The sequence below is a fragment of the Talpa europaea genome (genome assembly GCF_964194135.1).
Source record: "Talpa europaea genome assembly, chromosome: 12".
NCBI lineage: Eukaryota > Metazoa > Chordata > Mammalia > Eulipotyphla > Talpidae > Talpa > Talpa europaea.
The window spans coordinates 94,254,262-94,275,205 of NC_140079.1; the positions used below are offsets into that span (position 1 = coordinate 94,254,262).

At 49.4% G+C, this 20,944-nt stretch overlaps 1 protein-coding gene across 2 annotated transcripts in view; it reads right to left on the bottom strand.

Moving 5' to 3' along the window:
- The window catches only part of LOC311181130 (bMERB domain-containing protein 1), a gene marked incomplete at both ends in the record, with an annotated part of 111,483 nt that overhangs the window by 15,569 nt on the left and 74,970 nt on the right, over nucleotides 1-20,944 (bottom strand). For both annotated transcript variants that reach the window (XM_084249376.1, XM_084249377.1), the window contains one exon: nucleotides 11,386-11,509. In XM_084249376.1, coding sequence (XP_084105502.1) covers nucleotides 11,386-11,509 — 124 coding nt within the window. The remainder of the gene's footprint in view (nucleotides 1-11,385; nucleotides 11,510-20,944) is intronic.

Here is a 20,944-nt window from a genome sequence, read left to right on the forward strand (position 1 = left end):
CTTGTACTCCAGCTCTTGTATGCATAAATAAATAAATCTTTTTTAAAAATGTATTTAACCCTTGGATAAGGGAACTAGGTCAGATGGTAGCACTCCTTTTTGGGGCGTTTAAGGAACTAGACCCACAGGCACCTTTAAGGAACAGTCTTGGGGGGATGCCAGGTTAGATGGTCTGGCAAAGTGTTCGGGACAGTAAAACTAACATCTAGGGTTAGCCTTTCCACTGGAAGAAATCTGCATGCTAACATGTAACTCACAGCATCAGCCTTCCAATCTAACTGTAAATAACAAAGCTAAATACGCACGCTCTGCCAGATATGAAATAATTAAGCAATACAATGTCCTCACATAACATGGAAAGGATGTGCTTCCCTTTTTACTAGTTTTTAGTTAATTTTTATTTAAAAGCATAATGAAGGCTCACTAGCTTCCGAGGAACACATTCCACTGAAATTTTTCCAGTGCCAACTTCGGATCTGGCAGTTTCTCATGCGGCCGTCACGTGGCTGGCATTTATTGAGCAATTACTATGTGTTAGGTACGGAGACCACATTTTCTCATGTCTCATCTCCTCTACCTTTCAAAAAAGCAAGTCTGGTATAATAAAAATGTATATATTTGGTGTCTGTCCCTGGCTCCTGGCACAGAGCTCCTAAAACCCTTGCAATCTCCTGGTCACCAGGAAAGCCAGGTGCGGGATCAAACGGTGGGACTTTAGGGGCTTCCCTGGTGGTGCAAGAGGTTAAGCACAGCACCATGAAGCTATCCTCACCCTCTGAGCACAAGTTCGATTCCCAGCCAGGGAGCTGACCCACATGGAACAGCAGACCTGTTTTGCCTGCTGCTCCCCTCAGCAGTGTATTTCGATAGACCTGCCTGTTCTGTTCCCCACTCTGTCTCTGGTGAATCCTCTCACCCTCCTGCACATCTGGCCTATACGCTGGTTCTTGTATGCATGAATAAATAAATCTTTAAAAGATAATAATAATAATAAAATAAAAATAAATAAAGGGTGGACTCTAGGGACAGGAGGCGAGGGAATGGGCTCCAGACTAAGCTCTCTTGGGGCAGGATTCCATTTCCCATCACTCCAACTCTAGGGGGTGAGAACTGTTACTGCACCAGTTTTACAGCTGAGGAAACTGAGGCCGGCAGGCCACACAGTTATTCAGAGCTGGAGCTGGGGGCAAATTTCTGCCTCCAGCTGGCGCCGGGACTACATCTGCCTCTCTTGCCAGACACAATTCCCAAACTCCCTCTGCTGTTCAGTGAAGCTCAAAACTTCCATGTCTTCCAACTCTTGGCTTGTTCACCTCACTTATTTCAGAGATGAAAAGGAGACCACATGTTGGTTTTTAGAGGTCAAAGACGAGTGGGGAGTGGAGTGAAAGGAAAATCATTCCTGAATGGCTGTGCATTCCGCTTTGGGTTCTGAGCTTTTAGGGAGTGTGTTGTCATTTTCTTGAAACATCCAGCAGCCCATACAATGAAAGGCTGAGTCCGTGGATGTTGGCCACGGAGGTGAGGATGAAGACAACAGATGGCATCAGAATTCTCACACTCCACAGGAGACCACAAACAGCAGTCCCGATTCCAGTCACGACCCGGCGCTGCTGCCGAGATCGGGACCTTGAGCCTGCCAAGGAGTCGGGCTCACTCACCCGCAGACTTTCTACCTCCCGTTGGATACCAATTCTCATCAAGAAAAAATTGTGGAAGGGCCTCCCCGGTGGCACAGTGGTTGAGCGCTGGGTTGCGAGGCTGCCCGCGGCCTCTGTGGTGCCGGTTCGATCCCCGGCTGCTCCCCGGCCACCTGAGGAGGGTCCCACATGGCGCGCAGACCTCTCCTGCCGCCCGCTGCTCCCCTCAGCAGTGTACTTTGGTCCTTCTGCCTGCTCTGCTCCCCGCTCTGGCTCTGGTGAATTCTCTCACCCTCCCGTGCTTCTGACTGTACCCAGTGCTTGTATAAACAAAACAAATAAATAAATAAAACATGCCTCTATAAAAAAAAAGAAAAAGAAAGAAAAAATTGTGGAAGCAGAGCAAGGAGACGAGTCATCTGTATGCAGCTCATCGGCCCCGGAGTTCTCCGTGACCCAGGGAAGAGGGGAGGCGATGTTCGTGCAGTGGGAGAAATGGTTTGGGGGTGGTGGTGAGGGTAACCTCAACTTCTTTTAAAACTCCCAAAGGCTGAACTGCACCCTGGACCATTAAATCAGGCTCTGGGAGTGAGACACGGGTGTCAGCATTTTCCTAAAACTCTCCAGGGGGTGTCAACATGCAATCAAGACTGAGAACCAGCAGCAAGGGGTCGGGGGAGTGCTTGGGAATTGCCAGCCTAGTGCAAGATGGACTTGCCTCGCCCCCCCAGCTGCTGGCTGCTTCAGTAAAGGCTCTCAGTGTGTATAAGGCAGGGCTCGGCCAGGGGAGCAGAAGCACCGAGAGTTAGGAGGGGAGGGATGCTTCGCGGGACTCAGACCTTCCACAGTCACAGTCTTGGGAGTGGCTGGGAAGCCGGTGGTCTGGGTGGAGGGGGTGAAGATCAGAGGCGTCCCTGCCAGCCCATCTGAGAAGTCAGGTGCCAGCAGCTGCTGAGATGGGGCTGCCAGGGGGGCAGGTACAGGGGCCTGGAGGCTCTTGCCTTTTCTGCCAGTGTGTAGAAGACACAGACACGGGGCCACTGCTGGCCAGCCGGGCGGGCAGTCAGGAAGACAAGCTGGATGGGAAGCAGAGGACAGTGGGGAGCTGGAACCCCTGTGTCCCTCTGTCCGATCCCCTCCATCTGTAGCCACCCGGCCTTCTTCCCTTCTGCCTCCTGCCTCCCTCCTGCTCTTCTTTGGCACACCTTTAACCTGGAACCAGGAATGGAAATGGGCTCTGGGACATGGAGCTTCCAGCATAGCTACGTGTTCAGGAGAACAGTCCAGAACAGACTGGAAGGACTAGGCGTCTGCTCAAGGTCACTTGATAAGAGATAGTTTAGTGAAGGTGTAAGAAAATGGGGAGAAATGCTATTACCTTAATAGCTGGAACCCAAATTGATCTTGGAAAGAGTTTTGCTCAAATCATATCCGGAAAACACCCTAGGGAAGTGGCTCCAAGAGCCCAAGCATCTTTGGTTTCTTGGGAGAGGTGAAAGCATGAGACAGGGAGGGGAGCCTGTCTTACTGGAGGGAACTGAGGTAAAGGGCAGGAGAGCGGTGAGACTTGCCCTCTGTGTGGCAGGAGGAGGCTGGGAAGAAGGGGCCACTTCAGTCCGGGGTGGAAAGAAGGACAGTTGTTAAATAGGAATGTCAAATGCGGCCTTTTTAATTGTCTGCTGTGCTCCTTAGTCCTACAATGCCTCAAATAACCTGTGGGAGTAGCTTGGGGCTTTGTTTTGTTGTTATGGAAACAGGTAAAACATCAGAATTTTATATCTACATGGACGGGGGTCTAGGGTGCAGGCACCCCGGCCCAGAAGCCAGACCTGTGGGGATGGAGACCCTGCGGATTCACCACAGCACAGGGCTGGCTACTCAGGTGGGGGCGATTCTCTCCAGCGTCTGAAAGTGGACCCTTGGGAGAGAAGATGCAGCACCCCAGAGCTGCTGGGGACTGAGCGGGGAATGGCGCAGCCAGGTTCATGCTCTGAATTCAGGGGCTGTAGTCTGTCTTGTTTGTTACTCTCAAAGGAGCTGCCCCCCTGCTTCCCCCCAAAGTACGCTTTCTCTGCTGACCCAGGTCCTTTGATTGGCCAGTCCCCCATCGCCTAAGCCGCCATCCTTTCTGTACCCCAGAAGTGAGACTGTGATTGGTCCAGATTCAGCTCTGCCCTGGAGGAGAGATGTGCAAAGAGGACACCCCCCTTATCGCATCCCTGGGGTTGGGGCTGGAAGACAGACTCTGTGTCCCGTGGACTAGACCCAGAGTCTCACCTTAACTGTAGGAGGCCCAGGCAGCTTCAGCACCCAGACGTGTCAGCGCCAGGGGCCCCTGCTGTGGGTCGGGCACTGGAGGAAGCGGAAAGATGAACACCTGCTCATTAATTGTAAATATTCCCTGGCCGCTGATGCGGAGATGGGCCATGCATTGGGTGCTGCCAGCATCACTGGGAGTGACAGCAGCTCAGCTTTGGACCATCAAGGCCAAGTCCAACAGAGAGAGAGGGTGAACACATACTCTGAACGAACGGAGATCTGTGAAGGGAGGAAAAGGTTTCTAAGGAGAGAGCACAGTTACCACCAGAGGACCAGACACAGACTAGGAAATGCTGGGAGCTGCTTCCAGAAGTGAAGCTGTGTCTGAGCCCTGGAGGAGGGAGAGAGCAAACCAGGCAAAAAGGGTGGTGAACGGAAGGGATGGGGCAGAGGGAACAGCAGGGGAATGAGTCTCCCTGGGGCTGAATGGGAGCTGGAGGAGGTGGGGGTGGGGTGGAGAACAGATGAAGCAGCAGCCCGAGGTGGGGACAGCCTGCAGGACCTAATAGGCTTTATCTCACTGACAAGTTCTAGAAAGCATCTAAAGCTGGGAGCTGTGGCCTGATTTGCTTTTTTGAGAAAGTTTCTCTGGCTGCAGTGCCCCTAGCCTGGAGGGCAGCATGGAGGAAGGCTGGGGGCTTTTGATGTCCACACAGAGATGGCGATGTGGACTAGGGTGGGGGCTGTGGAGACAGAGAGAAGTGGACAGTGGAAACTATTTTAGGAGGTGACATTGACAATTTGGGAGGGACAATTGGGGAGATAGCAAATTAGAAGGGGTCAAGGCTGGCACCCAGTTTCAGAAACTGGAGCTTCTATGGGTAGATGGTGGTGCTGGGCCATTTGCTGAGCCAAGCTAGGCAGGAGCAGGGGTGGTAGCAGGGATCATGACTGTGAACTGGGACACTTCCTCTCCACCTCTTCTCATCACTTTTCCATTAAAAATGTGTATCCAAAAAGGCAATTATAGTGTCCCCCCTTGTCCACAGGGATATGTTCCAAGACCCCAGGTGGACACCCGAAATCATGATCGTATGAACCCCTCTGTAGACTATGCTTTTTTCTCTACACACAAACCAAGCTAGTTTATCAGCTAGACACAGCAAGAGATGACCAACGATAACGAGTCATAAAATAGGAGAGTTAAAGCAATGTACTGTAATAAAATGTATACAAACATGGTTTCTTTCTCTCTCTTAAAATATCTTATTGTGCATAATCTTTTCCCACTGCATGGACTGCAGGTAGCTGAAAGCACAGAAAGAGAAGCCACAGGTAAGGGGGGGTGTCTGTACCGTATGACCCACTTATCTGAGGTCTCTCAATGGTCAAAATCACAAAGACAGGAAGTAGAAAGTGGTTGCCATGAGCTGGGGGAAGGACAGGGGGTAGTTTTGGCTTAATGGGGGAAGGGACATGGATGGCCACTCGGCAGCGTACATGTTCTGAATGCCGCAGAGCTCTGTACATCGGAGTGGTTAAGAAAGTTGCAGTCATGTTCTCCATGTTCCTGCCTCCCTGCCAGTACCACCGGAATGGACTCCCCAAGCCAAGAACCAGGGGCTGCCAGTGTTGCCCCCATAAAGGAGCCAAGCCCAGTGGGGATGCTGTTGGAGACCCTCTGGGCAAGAGGCTACAGGAGAAGCTGATGGACCTCACGATGTCTTCTAAAGGTGTAGAGCCAATTCCCCTTTATCTTAATCAGTCTTCTCCACCCCCTTACATCACTGTTAACCAGATGAAGAATCCAGAGGCACATTTCTGAGAATAATGGGCTGTTAGCCAAGGTTCTTCTGAGAAACAGAACCAATAGGATACACACATATAAAGAGACTAAGAGACTGTTAAGGAAATGGCTCATAGGATTAGGGAGACTAAGAAATCCCAAGCTCTACAGTTACCCAGCTGGAGACACAGGAAAATCCACGATGTATGTTTCAGTCCAAAAGCCAGAGGCTCAAGACCAAAGAAGAGTTGATTTTTCAGTTCAAAGGTAAAGAAAAATCTCTACATTGGAATTCATGTGGTCAGGTGCACAAATTTCCCTCTTACTTGCCTTTTGTTCTATTCAGACCTTCAACCGATCGGGTGAGGCCCACCCACATTAGGGAGGGCAATCTGCTTTACTCAGTCCACTGATTCAAATGTGAATCTCATAATAAACACCCGTAGCCCAGTCAAGTTGACACATCAAGTTAATCATCACAGGAGCTTCATAGAGTGATCTCCCCCCAGCTCAGCAGAGCCCAGGTGATTTGGAGAAAATCCTAACCCCACACATTTGAAAATTCATGTGTAACTTTTGATTCCCCCAAAATTTGACTAGTAACAGACTGGAAGCCTAACCAATAACATAAACAGCTGATAACACATATTTTGTTTGTTCTATGTATTAATACTGGTATTCTTACACTAAAGCATGCTAGAGACAAGACAATATTATCAAGAAAATTACCAGGAAAAGAAAACACATTTATCATCCTGGACAGTGTTTCCCCATACTTTGTTTACATCATGCATTTACAGGAAAAATCCTCCTAGGGGTGGGCCCCCGTCATTCAAATCCATGCTGTTCAGAGTCAGCCACACATTTATGGTAAGACTGTTGGAGCCCCCCAGAAAGAATTTCCTTTCCTGAAGCTTGTTCTGACTGCAAAAGGCAACTTGAAGCAGCAGATGCCTGTCCAGTGGGAAATATTATTTTTTCTCCATCTCCCAGATCCCCACCCTCATCCCTACCTCCCAGTATACTTAGAAATACAGGAGGGTTCCTTCACAGAGAGATCTAAACTGGACCATTCTCCATCCTCTCTAGTCGCTTTCCATTTCCTTCAAGGTCTTCTTCCTTCCCCGGCTACTCAAATTCTTGATATTTTGTCCAAGACAAATTGCTTTTCAGATCTTCTGCAATTAAAGACACCTCTTCCCACCTGATACGTACAGTGGCTGTGGCAACAGTGGCCTGTTCTTGGAAGATGCTATTTTAAACCCCCAAGTGTACCAGAAATGACGCAGAATTCTTGAACGTGGCTGAGATGTGTCAAGTTACATAAACACACATGCTTCATTTTGCCCTTGGCTTCAAGTTTTTTCTAACAGATTTCAGAATTACCAGCTCATTAAAGGGAAAAGGAAAATGCAGGTGTATAAATTTTTAAAATAACAACAATAATTATCAAGTTGAGGCCCCGGGGTAGAATTGGACTTCATGGTTGAGAGTCACTTCCCCGCTTTCAGGGAGGAGTGTTTTCTGGGTGTTCTCTGGAGACTGACTAAGCAGCCCCGACCCCCCTGTCCTCTCTCAAGCACAGAGTTAGCAGTTAAAGGATGGATGAGAGTTTGGATTTGCTGCTCACTACCTAGGAAGAGACCCCACATTTGGATGCATCCTCTCTGTTCAGCCTTTGCTACAAAGCTACCAGGGAAGCTGAGACACCCCATTGTACAGATGGGGAAACTGAGTTTAGAACCGGGCAAAAGATTTGCTCCAGGCAACACAGTTGTAAGAAGTAGAACCGGGCTTCAAAATTAATTGAGAGACCACCTAGCATGGTGGTTGCGATCATGGACTCTGGACCCAGAATGCATAGTCGGCTATTTAATGCACCTGTGCAACACTGAGCAAGTTCCTTGAGCTCTCGGTGCCTCATTTCCTCATCTGTAAAGTGGGGGAAGGAGGCGTGATCTGCCAATGTGGTTGTAGTGAGGAATAAAAGATCAATGCATGTAAAACACTTAGAACAATGCCCAGAGCCGCCAGCCTCTCAAAGCTGCAGTTTATGATATGAGTCCTTTCCACCACCCCAGCCTCGCCTCTGCCGGGTTCCAGCACCTGACACTTGGTACATAATAAAATGAAGTTGAAGAGTCCAAGCCCAGACTTTATAAATGCTAGAACTCAAGGGCTAGGCTTCTGAAATCTGTTCTTTGATGGCCCACCCGCCTCGGCCTACTGTAGTTCAGACTCAGATGATTAGAAGCCACCGCTGCCCAGCTCAAGCTGAGAGGCAGGCACGCCAGCCCCTTTATGACAAACCAGCAAGCGGGTGTAAAAGAAAGATAACCACCTCCACCCCCACTCAGAGACAGGAGATACTTAATTATCTGCCACCCAGATAAACAGCAGGACAGGATTGCTCAGAGCACGCTGAGCCAAGGCGGTCTGCAGGGGCTGCACCAGGCGTTGGGAGAAGCTAATGGTGTGATTCTGCGCTGGGTAAAGGGTGAGAAAATGAGCCTGAGGCTGTTGGCAGCCTCTGTGGACAGGACGAGGAGGTGGGTGGCTCAGTAGGTCAAGGGTGGAAGAAAGGAGATTGCAAGTTTAGCCCCCGGAAGCATGTCACCTATGCCTCTGGCATATGAAGCTAATAAAATTGTCTCCTAATGAAGCTCATAAAATTGCCAGACATCAAGAGGGAGATCTCCAAATGCTGTTTAGCAACTTGGAAGTCAGAGGACAAGCTAAGGGAAGACGTAGGACAAGAGGCACTGGGTGCACAGAGCCAGGATGCATGGCCACTGGGGGTCACTCATGGTGCTTCTGAGACTCGGACCTTGAGGGTCTTATTCAGGGTAAGTTTTCAGGGAATTACTCCTGATCCAACCTAGTGAATTTCCAGCAGTCTGTGCAAACCTTGACTACGTAAGTTATTTTAGGCTCAAATAAATCATGGGTCTCCAGCAAAAGGGTTCAGAGAGAAGACCAAGTAAGACCCTTTCCAGTGACACCATACTCAATTCAAGATGGCGGGTCAAGACAACTGCAATGGGAGACTGAGAGCCACCCAGAAGCTTGTTGTTGTATTCTAGAAAGGATGGGTACAAAAAAAGGGAGGTGTCCTTGTGCTGGGAATAAAGATAATAGTATAGTTTAGGATTAAGGGCTCTATCTCCAGATGGACACCCTGAGTTCAAATCCTGGTTGTGCCTCACTTGCTGGTGACCTTGAAGAGTTATTTCACTACTTTAACCTCAGTTACTGCATCTGTAAAATAGAAGTAACAGAACTCACTCCTCTCAGGGTTCCAGACCAAGGACATGGGGGAGCCAGGATGACCCTCTAGTCTACTTCTCCTGAGTTCATCCCTGGAAAGGGGTAAGTGCTCCTTCCTACCTCCTCACCATCCTAGCAGAAGGAGGAAGAACCACCTGCGAGTCCCAGGGGGAGGCGTACAAGAGGAGACAAGAAAAGGGAAACTCAGGAAAGAACAATATCAAATGTTGGGGTGCTGGGGCTGCCGCCATAGACCAATTCATAAAAGTATCCACACTGCAGAAGACTGTGAAGTAGGCAGACACTTTCAACCATGAAATACACCCTGACTCACAGTCTCGCGGGAGCCCATGGGTATTAATTTGATGACTTCAGAGCAGGTGTGACGAAATCAATCTCGTCCTGGTCATCACCGGCCATCACAGCTACAGGCACTGGGGCTGCCGGCCAGAAGCCCCCCGGATGTGTCCCCAGAACTTCCTCCCCCAAAGCCCACAAATGCCAAGAGCCTCTGAAATCCCACTGCCCACTCACCTATGCCAGGGGTCTTGTGTGTGTGTGTGTGTGGGGGGGAATTGCTGGGGTAAGGGTGGCATGTGAAAGAATCACTCAACAAATATCAACATGTGTTTAATAAACAGCAGTTACTTTTTAAGATGCTGGGAAGGCACAGCTGTGAGGAAGGTGGGTAAGATCCCTGCCCCGTGCTGGGGACACTAGGGAATGATCCTGGTGGTAGATTCAGCTTCTCTCCCTTCTTCCCTCCTGCTTCCTTCCCTCCGTCCCTCCTGCTCGGCTCATGCACTCAATAAATACAGTGCTCTGGGATCAGACTGCATCCTAGCTTGGCTGCTTACCAGCCAATGTGACCTTGGGTACATTTCTTAACCTCCAGTTCCCTCTTCTCTTAAATGGACAAAAGAGAAGGATGAGCAACTCGGCAGCTGTAAGGAGGCCTGGCTCTGGGAAATCACCAGGATGCTGAATTCAAGAATGACCCCGCACACCCTGACAGCCTGGGAGCCAAGGATGATAGACTAGACGTTTCTCCAGGTTTGAATAGCCCTGACCTCATCTCCCAGCATCCTGGAGGGAACAGCGCATCTCCGAGCTTGACGAGATGCCGGCCCCTCAGGACAAGGCTGCCTGCTATAACAAGCTGGCCGGAGCGGGAGGCGGAACATCCACCCTGTCTGTGGCTGTGAGCAAGATTCCAGGGGGCTGGGAAGCTCGCCCCACCCCCCAGAATGTCACTGTGTTCGCTCTACATCCTGACTACACATCCTCCTGTGTCCTTTAGGTAACTTGGCTTATTCGAGTGTCTACTGATGACAAATTGGTCGGACTCAAGGGCGTGATGGGGAAATTCAGGGCGGTCTCAAGTCAAGAGGCTAAATCCTAAAGGTTAGGTCTTCTTGCATTGGGCACTCATGTGTGCCAGGCATGTGCAAATGCTGGGCATATCCATGTGTGCATGCTTGCACACACATGTGCACACACACACAGTGCCAAGGACAGCAAATACAAGGTGACATCACTGTTTCCGTAGCAGCAAAAGCCCCTCTGGCCCCTCCTTAGCAGCTTTGGGCTGCAGGAAGCTCTTCAGAACATTCCAGCAGCCATCGTGATCCCCCATCTTCGCTTCCTTTCAAACACCCGGAGGGTACGGTAAATGCCAGCGGCATGTGTTTAAGGCTGAAAACAATCTACAGATAAGAACGGAAGCTTAGTTATAGTTTCAAAATGGAATGTCAATACTCTAATGTTTGAGAATGTGAAAAGCAAAATTGAAAGTATAAAAATAGAACAAAGATGAGAAAGCAAGGCCCGGGCACAATTTAAGTCTTTTTGCCGTTGGTGGGTGAAGGGACTAGTCAGTTCATCCTCACGGTTATGTATGAAGAAACAGAGGCACAGTCACACAACTCTCCACCAGAATTAATTAACACCAATACTATTAACATAAGTCACTTCCACCTTAAGTGATTAAAGAGAGGAAAGAACGACTTAAATTCCCATGTAGATGGGACTCGTCATTTCTAGTGTGGTGAACACAAACCCTCTCCCTGCTGCCGAGCTCTCAGTGATTCCATCTGTTTTCATGGAAACGATGGATGCTAGCTCATCCTTGCCCCCAGCCCTGGGCAGCGGGGGGAGGTCGGCACCCCTGATGCCACACTTGGACCATCATCGTCCAGGTCTACTCGTTTGTGCAGGTGATCGTGCCCGTTACAATGGCAGTGACTGCCAGGAAGGGGGTCAACTCCAAGTCTCTACGTCTACTTAGTGGTCTCAGAGCTTCCTGCAGCTCACCCTTACTTGGGTGACCCACAGGCCTCCCGAGCGCATCACACCCAGTCCTGGCTCTTGGCTTGGGAACCGCCCCCTGACCCTTGTCCCGCACGCCCAGGCCTGCACTCCCTGAGCACTCACATAAACCTGAGCTCAGACTCCCGGCGGACCAGGACTTCCCGAAGACGCTGGATTTTGGCCATCTCCAGCTCGATCTCCTCGGGCATCATGGTCGTCTCTGCCATGGAGATGATGTCCAGCTGACCTGGTGGGACACACGAAACGCAGGCATCAGGACCCCGAAGCCACCAGCGGTTCAAGAATTCCCTGGGGACAGCCCTGTCCTTGCAGGGACCATCACACACCTGGGGTTGTGGGGCTCAGCCTGCACCCCCAGTGTGTGGCTACAAGCCATCCTTTGGAGACCAGAAAACAGGTCTGCTCCTGGACCCAGTTACAACGGGAGGGGTGTCCAGTGGGCTCGCCAAATCCGGGTCAAGGTTTCTGCTCCCCTTGACCTCAGGCGTCCCCACCTCAAGTCCAAGTCAACATTAGGCAAAAGAAAGTTTTATGATAGTGATTTATAGTAACATATTAATTATTAATAATTACCATCTAGTATTAATGATTACCATATAGGACTACAAAGTGAGGTAAGAGTAATATGAAGCAGTCTAAGTAGGTTTTTGGAAATTCAGGTAGACAAAAAAAATAACAGTCAAGTCACGCAGGACCCCACCACCCAGGGAATCGCTACTCGCATTTTGATGGCCATTCTTCCCTCTTAAATTAATAGTGATATCAATAGTGATACATATATTAATAGTATACATATAGGCATATATAACCACATATATATATGACTGTGTATGATTATATAAAGATGACATATATGTGTGTGCAGTGTGTATGTATGATGCACATTAGTTCACTTGGGCTGTCATAATAAAATATCATACGCTGAGTGGCTTAAACAACCGTCATCAATGTCCTCACAGTTCTGGAGGCCAGAAGTCCCAGATCAGGGTGCAGCAGGGCCAGTTTCGGGGTGGGGGGGCTCTTTTCCCAGCTTACTGACAGCCGCCTTCTCACTGTGTCTTCACATGGCCTCTCTGTGTTCTTGCAGAGAGCTGTTGCCCATCTGTAAGGACACCAACCTCTCTGATCAGGGCTCACCTGTGACCTCATTTCACATTAATTCTTCCCTTCGAGGGTCTATCTCCAAATCAGTCACAGTAATTTAATATATTACTGTAAATCATTAAGTGTGTTTCTTAAGACTTCAACACTGAATTTAGGAGGGACACATTTAGTCTATAACATTGTGTACCTATGTGTGTGTACCTATATATATGTGATTATATATATAAAATATTATAGGAGACCACATAGATTGCCATTAGAATTCTAGAGTACATTTTTCAATGTATATATGATAATTTATATGATTTTATATATTTTTATGAGATATATATTTTATTTTTTTTTTAAAGATTTATTTATTTGTTTGTTTGTTTATACAAGCACTGGGCACAGTCAGAAGCACGGGAGGGTGAGAGAATTCACCAGAGCCAGAGCGGGGAGCAGAGCAGGCAGAAGGACCGAAGTACACTGCTGAGGGGAGCAGCGGGCAGCAGGAGAGGTCTGCACGCCATGTGGGACCCTCCTCCGGTGGCCGGGGAGCAGCCGGGGATTGAACCGGCGCCGCAGAGGCCGCGGGCAGCTTCACAACCCAGCGCTCAACTGCTGCGCCACCAGGGAGGCCCTTGAGATATATATTTTATATGATATTATATGTAGTGCTAGCATATAGGCTAATATCTATAGTTTTCTGTAAGTGTTTTATATATATATTATAGAACACATTTTTTTAAAGACTGGAAAAACCTAAAGATTAGTAAAGTATTACATGCATGTGCACATATAACTCTATATCTATACACACACACGCACACTATTATAAACACACATATCCACCATTCCACGGGTCTGGTTTTTCTCATATTAAATTAGGGTCTGGCCATTTGGTACCTGCTCTTTTCACTTAACAACTCGTCACGCGCATTTTCTCGCGTCCTTGAGTGTTCTCCCCCAGCAGCAGTGGGAAAGGCTGTGTAGTTTTCTATTTGTGGCCACGTTATGAATCATCTCACCAACCCCCAGACATTTGGGTTGTTTTCCACTCTCCCCACTATAAACAGCCCCGTGAAGAGTGTTCTCCAAATGAAATCGCTACGTGCATCTGAGAGGTCTCCTTAGGCTACATTTCCAGAGCGAATGACTGAACTATTTAGAGGATGCCATAGTCTAAGGGCTTTGTCAGGCAGAGAAGGAGACACAGAAGAGGGGGTTCTTGCTTTACTCTGAGGTCACTATTGCTTCACCTATGCAGGCTGACCGCCTCCCTGGGCCTGTGTCGCCAGGTCCACCCAAACACCATTCTCGTTCCTCCATTCTCGAATCTTCCATCCAGGTCAGCGTTTAGAAAGCTGCCTTCTCTCCACCTGTCTCACTCCTTCGACACAGCACCCTGGCCCACACCTGCCCAGGGCCTAGGGGGCATGATATGTGGGTTTTCCCTAGGCCAACTCCTGTCTGCTTGACCCTCAAACAGCACCCACCCCCAAAACCCTCCACCACAGCCTGCCTTCTGTAGGAATTTCCTCACCCCAAGTTCTTCACTAAACATCAGACTTCTGGTGCATTACTATACCCCTCCATCACCTGCCTCCAACACGTCCATTCCACAAGTCAAAGTTTCCTACACCCCACCACTCCTACGCCTCATTTTGCTGAGGCATCAGGAGGAAGAGCATCACCCACAATTGATTCACACGTTGAAAGGAATCCTCTCAGAGATGTTTGCAATTTATAAGAGAGAAACATGGACAGAGGCCACGGAATGGGCCATGAGCTTTGCTAGGGAGAAGCGTTGGCCTGACAGTCAGAAGCCTAGGAGAGGGCTTCTCAGTCTGCTCCAGTTTGTGTTTTCAGGGAGCTCCCAGCTTTCACAGCATGGACGGGGCAGGATCTGGCGTGAGGTGGAGGAGAAGGTGGTGAGCAATTGCCTGGATGGAGAGGAAGAGCGGAGCAGAGAGAACACTCCTGGGAGGCTGCTCCCGACTGCAGCCTCCCTCCTGCGCAAGATGGAGGGTTCTGAAGAGGGTCCTGTGGTCAGGCTGAGACACCGCAGATGAGGTGGAGGGAGATGGAGCGGGGAGCGGGTAGGAAATAGAAGGGAGAAGAGAGATTGGAGCAGCTGTGTCAGGACTGGGACTTGCAAAGAGGGAGAGTTGTCCAAAGCCTTTTAGAACATGTTCCATGTGATGTGCCTCATAGTGATCTCAGAGCCCCTGGAATCAAATTTGGGTCCGACTGCCCCTGACACCAGCCTGAATTGGCACCTAGTATTGAAGCAACCAGCCTGGCTTGAGGAAGGAGGGTGGAAGAACAAGATAAAACTATTACTGGTGATTGTTCTGTGTGCGGGGTTCCAAGCAGGGAGAGGGCCCGCTCCTACGAGCCCCGACTCTGGACACAGGTAATAATAATGCAGGGTTGGGGTCACCTGGTATTGGTGTGCTACTCCGAAGTGACCTGTTCAGCCACCAGTTTTTGTTACCTGCAGTTCTGCATTCCTGTACAAGGTCAGAACAGCCCGGGCAGTCAGTCATAGGAGCCAAACCTTACAAGGTGCCTTTCAAATCAATCAAGAGCTTAAAGCTTGATCACTCTGGGAAGGGTAGGCATCACAAGGTATGACCTGGAATGCGGGGTGGTGGGGGGAAGTCCCCCACTAAGACCCGATGCATGACAAGGGACCCCAGAAGCTGACCAGTGGAAAGCCTTGTTGATAAGATTGAAACCATGGCTGGGGATCTAGAACTTGATCTCAATTACAATACTGAGTGATCAAGCAGATGAGAAGTGCCTGGGGGGCAGACTCACAACCCCTGATACTATAGATGACAGAGCACATTTTCTGGTTTCACCCCTCCCTTTTCTTTTTGTTCTCCCGCCCCTCACAACTGATGCTGTATGATTGTTCTATCAATAAAAAGGCCAGGATCTTGCTCTTCAGCAGCATCCTGCATCCCACAGTTTGCTCCACAACTCCTGTTTGTCATTGTGGTGTTATCAAAGCGACAACCTGGGATGGAGATAGAGGTGTTCGAGAAAGTGTCCCACCAGCATTTTAGTGGCACAACTAATTGGCCGTCATCAAAGGGAAACCGGAAAACAAAAGGACATTCAAAAGGTGAAAGCTGACCCGCGGCCATCTGCGCAAAGGACTGAGCCCTTTTGTGGCTTGTACCTGAGGCTGCCTCTAAGTCTTTTGTTCATTCATAGTATTATACATTTTCTTTCTGGTATTTTTCAATGATCAAACTTCCTGAAAGTGTGAAATCAGAGCGTGCAAAGCCAGATCGCATATGCCGTGCTAGAAAATGAAAACACATCCGTTTGTAAAGAGTTGGTTTCTTCTCGTGTCCAGGAGAGAGAAACCAAACTGTCAACCTGCTAGTTCTTTTCTTTTCTGCCACAAAATTGCCTGACAGCACTTACTCAGATGACCAAATGGCCCATGGAGACACAACAACTCAGAACCCACCCTTCTGGGGTCAGAGGGCCTGGGTTCCAGTCCCAGCTGTGCCCCTCACCAGTGGCAGTGCCCTGCGAAGTTAGTTAATTTCTTGGTGACTCGGTTTCTTCTGCAACAGATTAGGAGGACCTGCCAGCCTGGGCAGATGGGGACTGAATTCACCCAAGCCTGGCGCCTTTCCTCCCCACCGGTCGGAAGATCTGCATGTTCTCAATGAAGAAGGGAACTAAGGCTGTGAGGGCTGGGGGGACCATGAAAGCCGGAGCGGGGCTATGAGGACTAGGAGGGCTGTGGGGCTGTGAGGGCTGGCAGGAGTGGGGAGCTGAGCCCAAGTCAGCCTACAAAGGCATCTCTGTGACCTGCCCTTGGTCTTTGTTTCAGACTCATAGCCCCAGTTCACTCCAGCTGGGAGTCAAGGGCGTGTCAGTTTCCTGGGGCTGCCAGAAGGAACTACCACAAACTGGCTCCAGAGAACAATCTCTGCTGGCCTCATCCAGGCCTCAGGACTCTCTGACCTCTGCCTCCGTGTTCCCATGGGGTTCTGCATGTCTTACTCGGTCTTTTCTGGTCCCACTGGATTTAGGGGTCCACCTACCACCTACCCCCACCCACCATTCACCCCACCCCCACTAAAATGGCCTCATTTTAATCTTTAACTTTATTATTTCTACAAAGATCTTCTTTTCAAATCAGGTGCATCCTGATGTTGTAGAGCAACCCCGATACAAAACGGTGTGCCTGACTGTGGGTCCTCACCTGCGCGCTTAAAAGGACTTATCAATGCTCTACTGCAGGCACACGTGAAAGGTTAATAGAAGGTTTATGTACAAGGGAAGGGGAAATGAGGAAATGTACAGCTCTGGGAGAAAAGTGGGAGACAAAGTTTTTAATGAGTCCTACCCGATCCGCCGATCAGGAATCCCAAAATGGCGCTCTCAGAGTTGGCCACCAGCCAGGAGTGGTGAAGCCAGGAGGCGAGCAATCGCGAGCCAGCCACCCCAAGGTCCACGTGTTTGGTTTTTATATCCAACCTGGCTGCCCAACTCCATCCTCAGGGGGTGGGGTCCACAAAGCCTGTGTGGGATTAACTCAGGACATCCTTTCCCCCTAACACTGAAGCTCTGGGTGGATGTAAATTTTGGGAAGACACTAAGGAACTACAACAATGGGGCTTGCAAGCCCCCTGGAAAAGATGTCACTCTTTCCAAAAGCTTTAGTCACTGCACAGGGTGCTCAGTTGCCCCCCATCCCAGGCTGCAGGAGAGGCCCCAGGGAGCAGTCAGGGGTAGGGCATGGTGGGGCCAGAGTTTGAGATCCCTGGGCAGAGGTCACCAGCTGCTTGACAAGGAATGAGTCCCTTTACCTACCTCTTGGGCAACACTTTCTTCCTGTGCACAAGGGCGTGTGGTGGCTGTTTCTTCTGTGTGATGCTGTGCTGGAGGCTCTGGATGTATTATCTCATTTAATCCCTAGTTTACAGAGGGCGGATCTGAGTCTCAGCGTGGAAGGGACTCACCCAACAGCACGCAATGCCGCAGAGACAGACTTCAAACCCAGAGATCCTGCTCTCACGCCCCCACACCCACCGCAAGCCTTAACCATATCGTACAGCCGCTGGGTGCTGGGTAAATGCGTCTGTGGATTTGAAAGCGCATTGTTAACCACCCCTTAGATATAATATCATCATTGCTCAACATGGTTCAGATGAGCGACCTGATTTCCATGGGACAGATGCTGAAAATGGCAACACACCCTGGGGTGAAGCGTGGGACAGAGGGAATTAATCACACACCAGGAGCTGGCATGTTACCTCCAACCGTGGGGGAGGGCAGAGGCAGGGGCAATGCAAGCTCCAGGTGCGGGCATGAACACGGACTTGGGGCAGAGAGAGAATGAGGCTCAACTTCTGTTGAAATATGCTCTTGGATGCTTTTCTTCCCTTGGAGAAAGGAGGATGCCTAGACCTCAAATCAGACACAGAATTGTTAGAATCATTTCCGGGAGTGATTGCCAGGCACTGGGCTAGGCACAATGTAATTAGCCTAATCGCAACTAATCTTCACAAAGCCCCAGGTGAGGGTTAGGTAACTCCAGTCCCCTGACTAATTTTTAAGTAAAGGTTTACTGAAACATTGGCCACGCTCGTTCATTCCCATAATATTTAAAACAGGATGAAGCAGTTGCAACAGAGACAGTATGGCCCACAAAATCTCAAATGTTTACTACCTGGCCCCTTACAAAAAATGGTTGCCAACACCTACCCTGCCCTAGATGGTAAAAGCTATAATTTTCCAAGTTCTAACAATAGCTGACATCTACTAAGCTAGTATCACATGCTGGGACCAAAGTACCTTATTTGATTCTCCAAACAGTCTCAGGTGGTAAGTACTATTAGTGTCCCCATTTCACAGATGAGCAACTTGAGGCCCCCCAAAAAAGGTAGTAAGGTTGAGGTTTAAAACCAGATGAGGGGCCTGCCTGGTGACACAAAGGGTTAAGACACAACCTATGATGCTATCTGCAGCCACTATAGCACGAGTTCGATCCCTGGCCAGGGAGCAGCCCACATGGCACAGCAGAGCTCTCCTGTCTCCCCGCTGCTTCCCTCAGCAGAGTACTTCAGTCAGTCTGCCTGTTCTGCTCCCCACTCTGTCTCTGGTGAACCCTCTCACACCTCTGGCCTGTACCTCAGTTCTTGTATGCATAAATAAATAAATCTTTAAAAAAATAAAATAAAATAAAACCAGATGAGGGGGTAGACTAGGTAAAAGGACAGAAACTAGAATTCTGGAGGTGAATGTAACATCATGTATATAGAAGTTGATTTAAAAGACTGTACATCTGAAATCTACAGAATGTTGTAGACCAATATTATTTCAATTAAAAAAACAATCTGGGGCCTCCCTGGTGGCACAAGGGGTTAAGTCTCAGTACTATGAAGCTAACAGCAGTCACTACAGCACAAGTTCAATCCCCGGCCAGGGAGGTGACCCACATGGTGCAGCAGACCTCTCCTGACTCACCCACTGCTCCCCTCAGCAGTGTATTTCAGTCAGTCTGCCTGTTCTGCTCCCCACTCTGCCTGTGGTGAATCCTCTCACCTCCCAACCCCCCATGCCTCTGGCCTACACCCCAGCTCTTGTATGCATAAATAAACAAATCTTAAAAAAATAAAAGAACTACCACTTAGAAGTACTAGCCCCATCTCAACAGTAGAGAAACTGAGTATATTCCATTGCATTGGGTACATGGAGAGAAGCTGGTCTCAAGCATTAGCAGGTGAGGGAGTTATAGGGGGGATTTGTTTAAAAGGCAGGTTCCCTGCAAGGATCAGGATAAACCTGGCCTGGGGGACCGACATGCAGGAGGCCTACAGCCCAGACTGAGAAACGCTGGTTCATGGCAAATACACGAGAATATTGCACGTGGTTGTTTTCTTTCTGTCTGAACTTGTGAGATAGAACTAGCATGATGGAAACCTTCTCGACAACACTTCCCAGCTGGAAGGCAGGCTGCCAAGAGCTGCCAGGAAGACAAATCCTGGAAGGAGACAGAGGACAAAAAAATCCTGGAAGGAGAAGGACAAAATCCTGGCTAGAGAAGGCGGCCGTGATGAGGCTCACTTATATTTCCAGAAAGACTCCGGCTCATTGTGGAGACAGCGGAGCACGAAGGCACAGACGTCCCCAGGGTTCCAACTGCCTCAGCTGTCACTGAGCTTCCCGGAGCTGAGTCACTGCTGGGGGACGAGGCAGCTAAATCCATCTTTTTTATCCCCAAATGCCACCCCAGGGAGCTGCTTGCCTCAGGAGCTCAGCCACACCAGCAAGCAACTCAGCACCGGGCGCAACAGGAACACGCAGGCAGGTTCCATGATTTATCTTGAAAAGTCCAAGCCACCAGCGACGGGGGCGGATAAGGCCTGCGATCTCCTAGAAACATGTCCCTTAAACAGAGGTGAGGAGGGGAACTGAAGCCAAAGAGAAGTCTTCCCTGGTCTGTATTTTCATTCCCCAGCCACAAGAGGAATTAAGTCCAGGGTCCCCGGAATAATCCCTGCTTCGGTTTCTCCCTCAACACTTGGTGCGGCTGGTCTAGGGCACAGAGCTCACTCCATGGGGCATTTCCCAGGTGGCAAGTGCTGTCTCAGCCCACTGCCAGGTGGAGGCAGGGAGAATCATTACCACCTGAGGCTCAGAGAGATCCTCAATCACTCGACCAATGACTCAACCAAGGCCTGTCTGGTTGCAAAGCCCAGGTCTGTAGTGTCTCTAGAACCTCAACACTGCTCAGAATGTGTGAGTGCACTGTCCACTATGGACTGAATATTTGTGTCCCCCCCCAAATTCATATGTTGAAATTCTAACTCCCAGTGTGATGGTATTAGGAGGGGCTTTGAGAGGTGAATAGGGTAAGATGAGGTCCTGAGGGTGGGGTCCCTCTGATGGGGTGGGCCCCCTTATATGACGAGGGACAACAGCATGTCCCTTTTTCTCTGTTCTGTCACGTGAGGACATACATGGACAAACCAGGACGCTCTGCCTGCCAGCACCTCCATCTTGGGCTGCCCGGCCTCGGGACTGTGAGGAATACCCATTCGTTAGTTGAACCCCCGTCCACAGTATTCCATTACAGCAGCCCAAGCAGATCCCCATCTAGAGATCAGGTACTCAACATTTCTTTACACTGACCTTTTTTTAAACACAAAATCCTTTAAAAATTTTCATTTTGTGGGTCTCCCTGGTGGCGCAAGGGGTTAAGACGCAGCACTATGAAGCTATCCGCAGCCTCTGCAGCACGAGTTCGATCCCCAGCCAGGGAGCTGAAGAACATGGTGCAGCAGACCTCTCCTGTCTCCTCGCTGCTCCTCTCAGCAGTGTATTTCAGTAGATCTTCCTGTTCTGCTCCCAACTCTGTCTCTGGTGAATCCTCTCACCCTCCCCACACCTCTGGCCTGCACCCCGGTTCTTGTATGCATAAATAAATAAATCTTTAAAAAATTTCATTTTGTACCCATAAATAGTAAGTCACCATCACTTGGCATTGTGAGAAAATAGACGGAAAAATAAATCCAAGGGAAACAAAGCAATGTTAGTA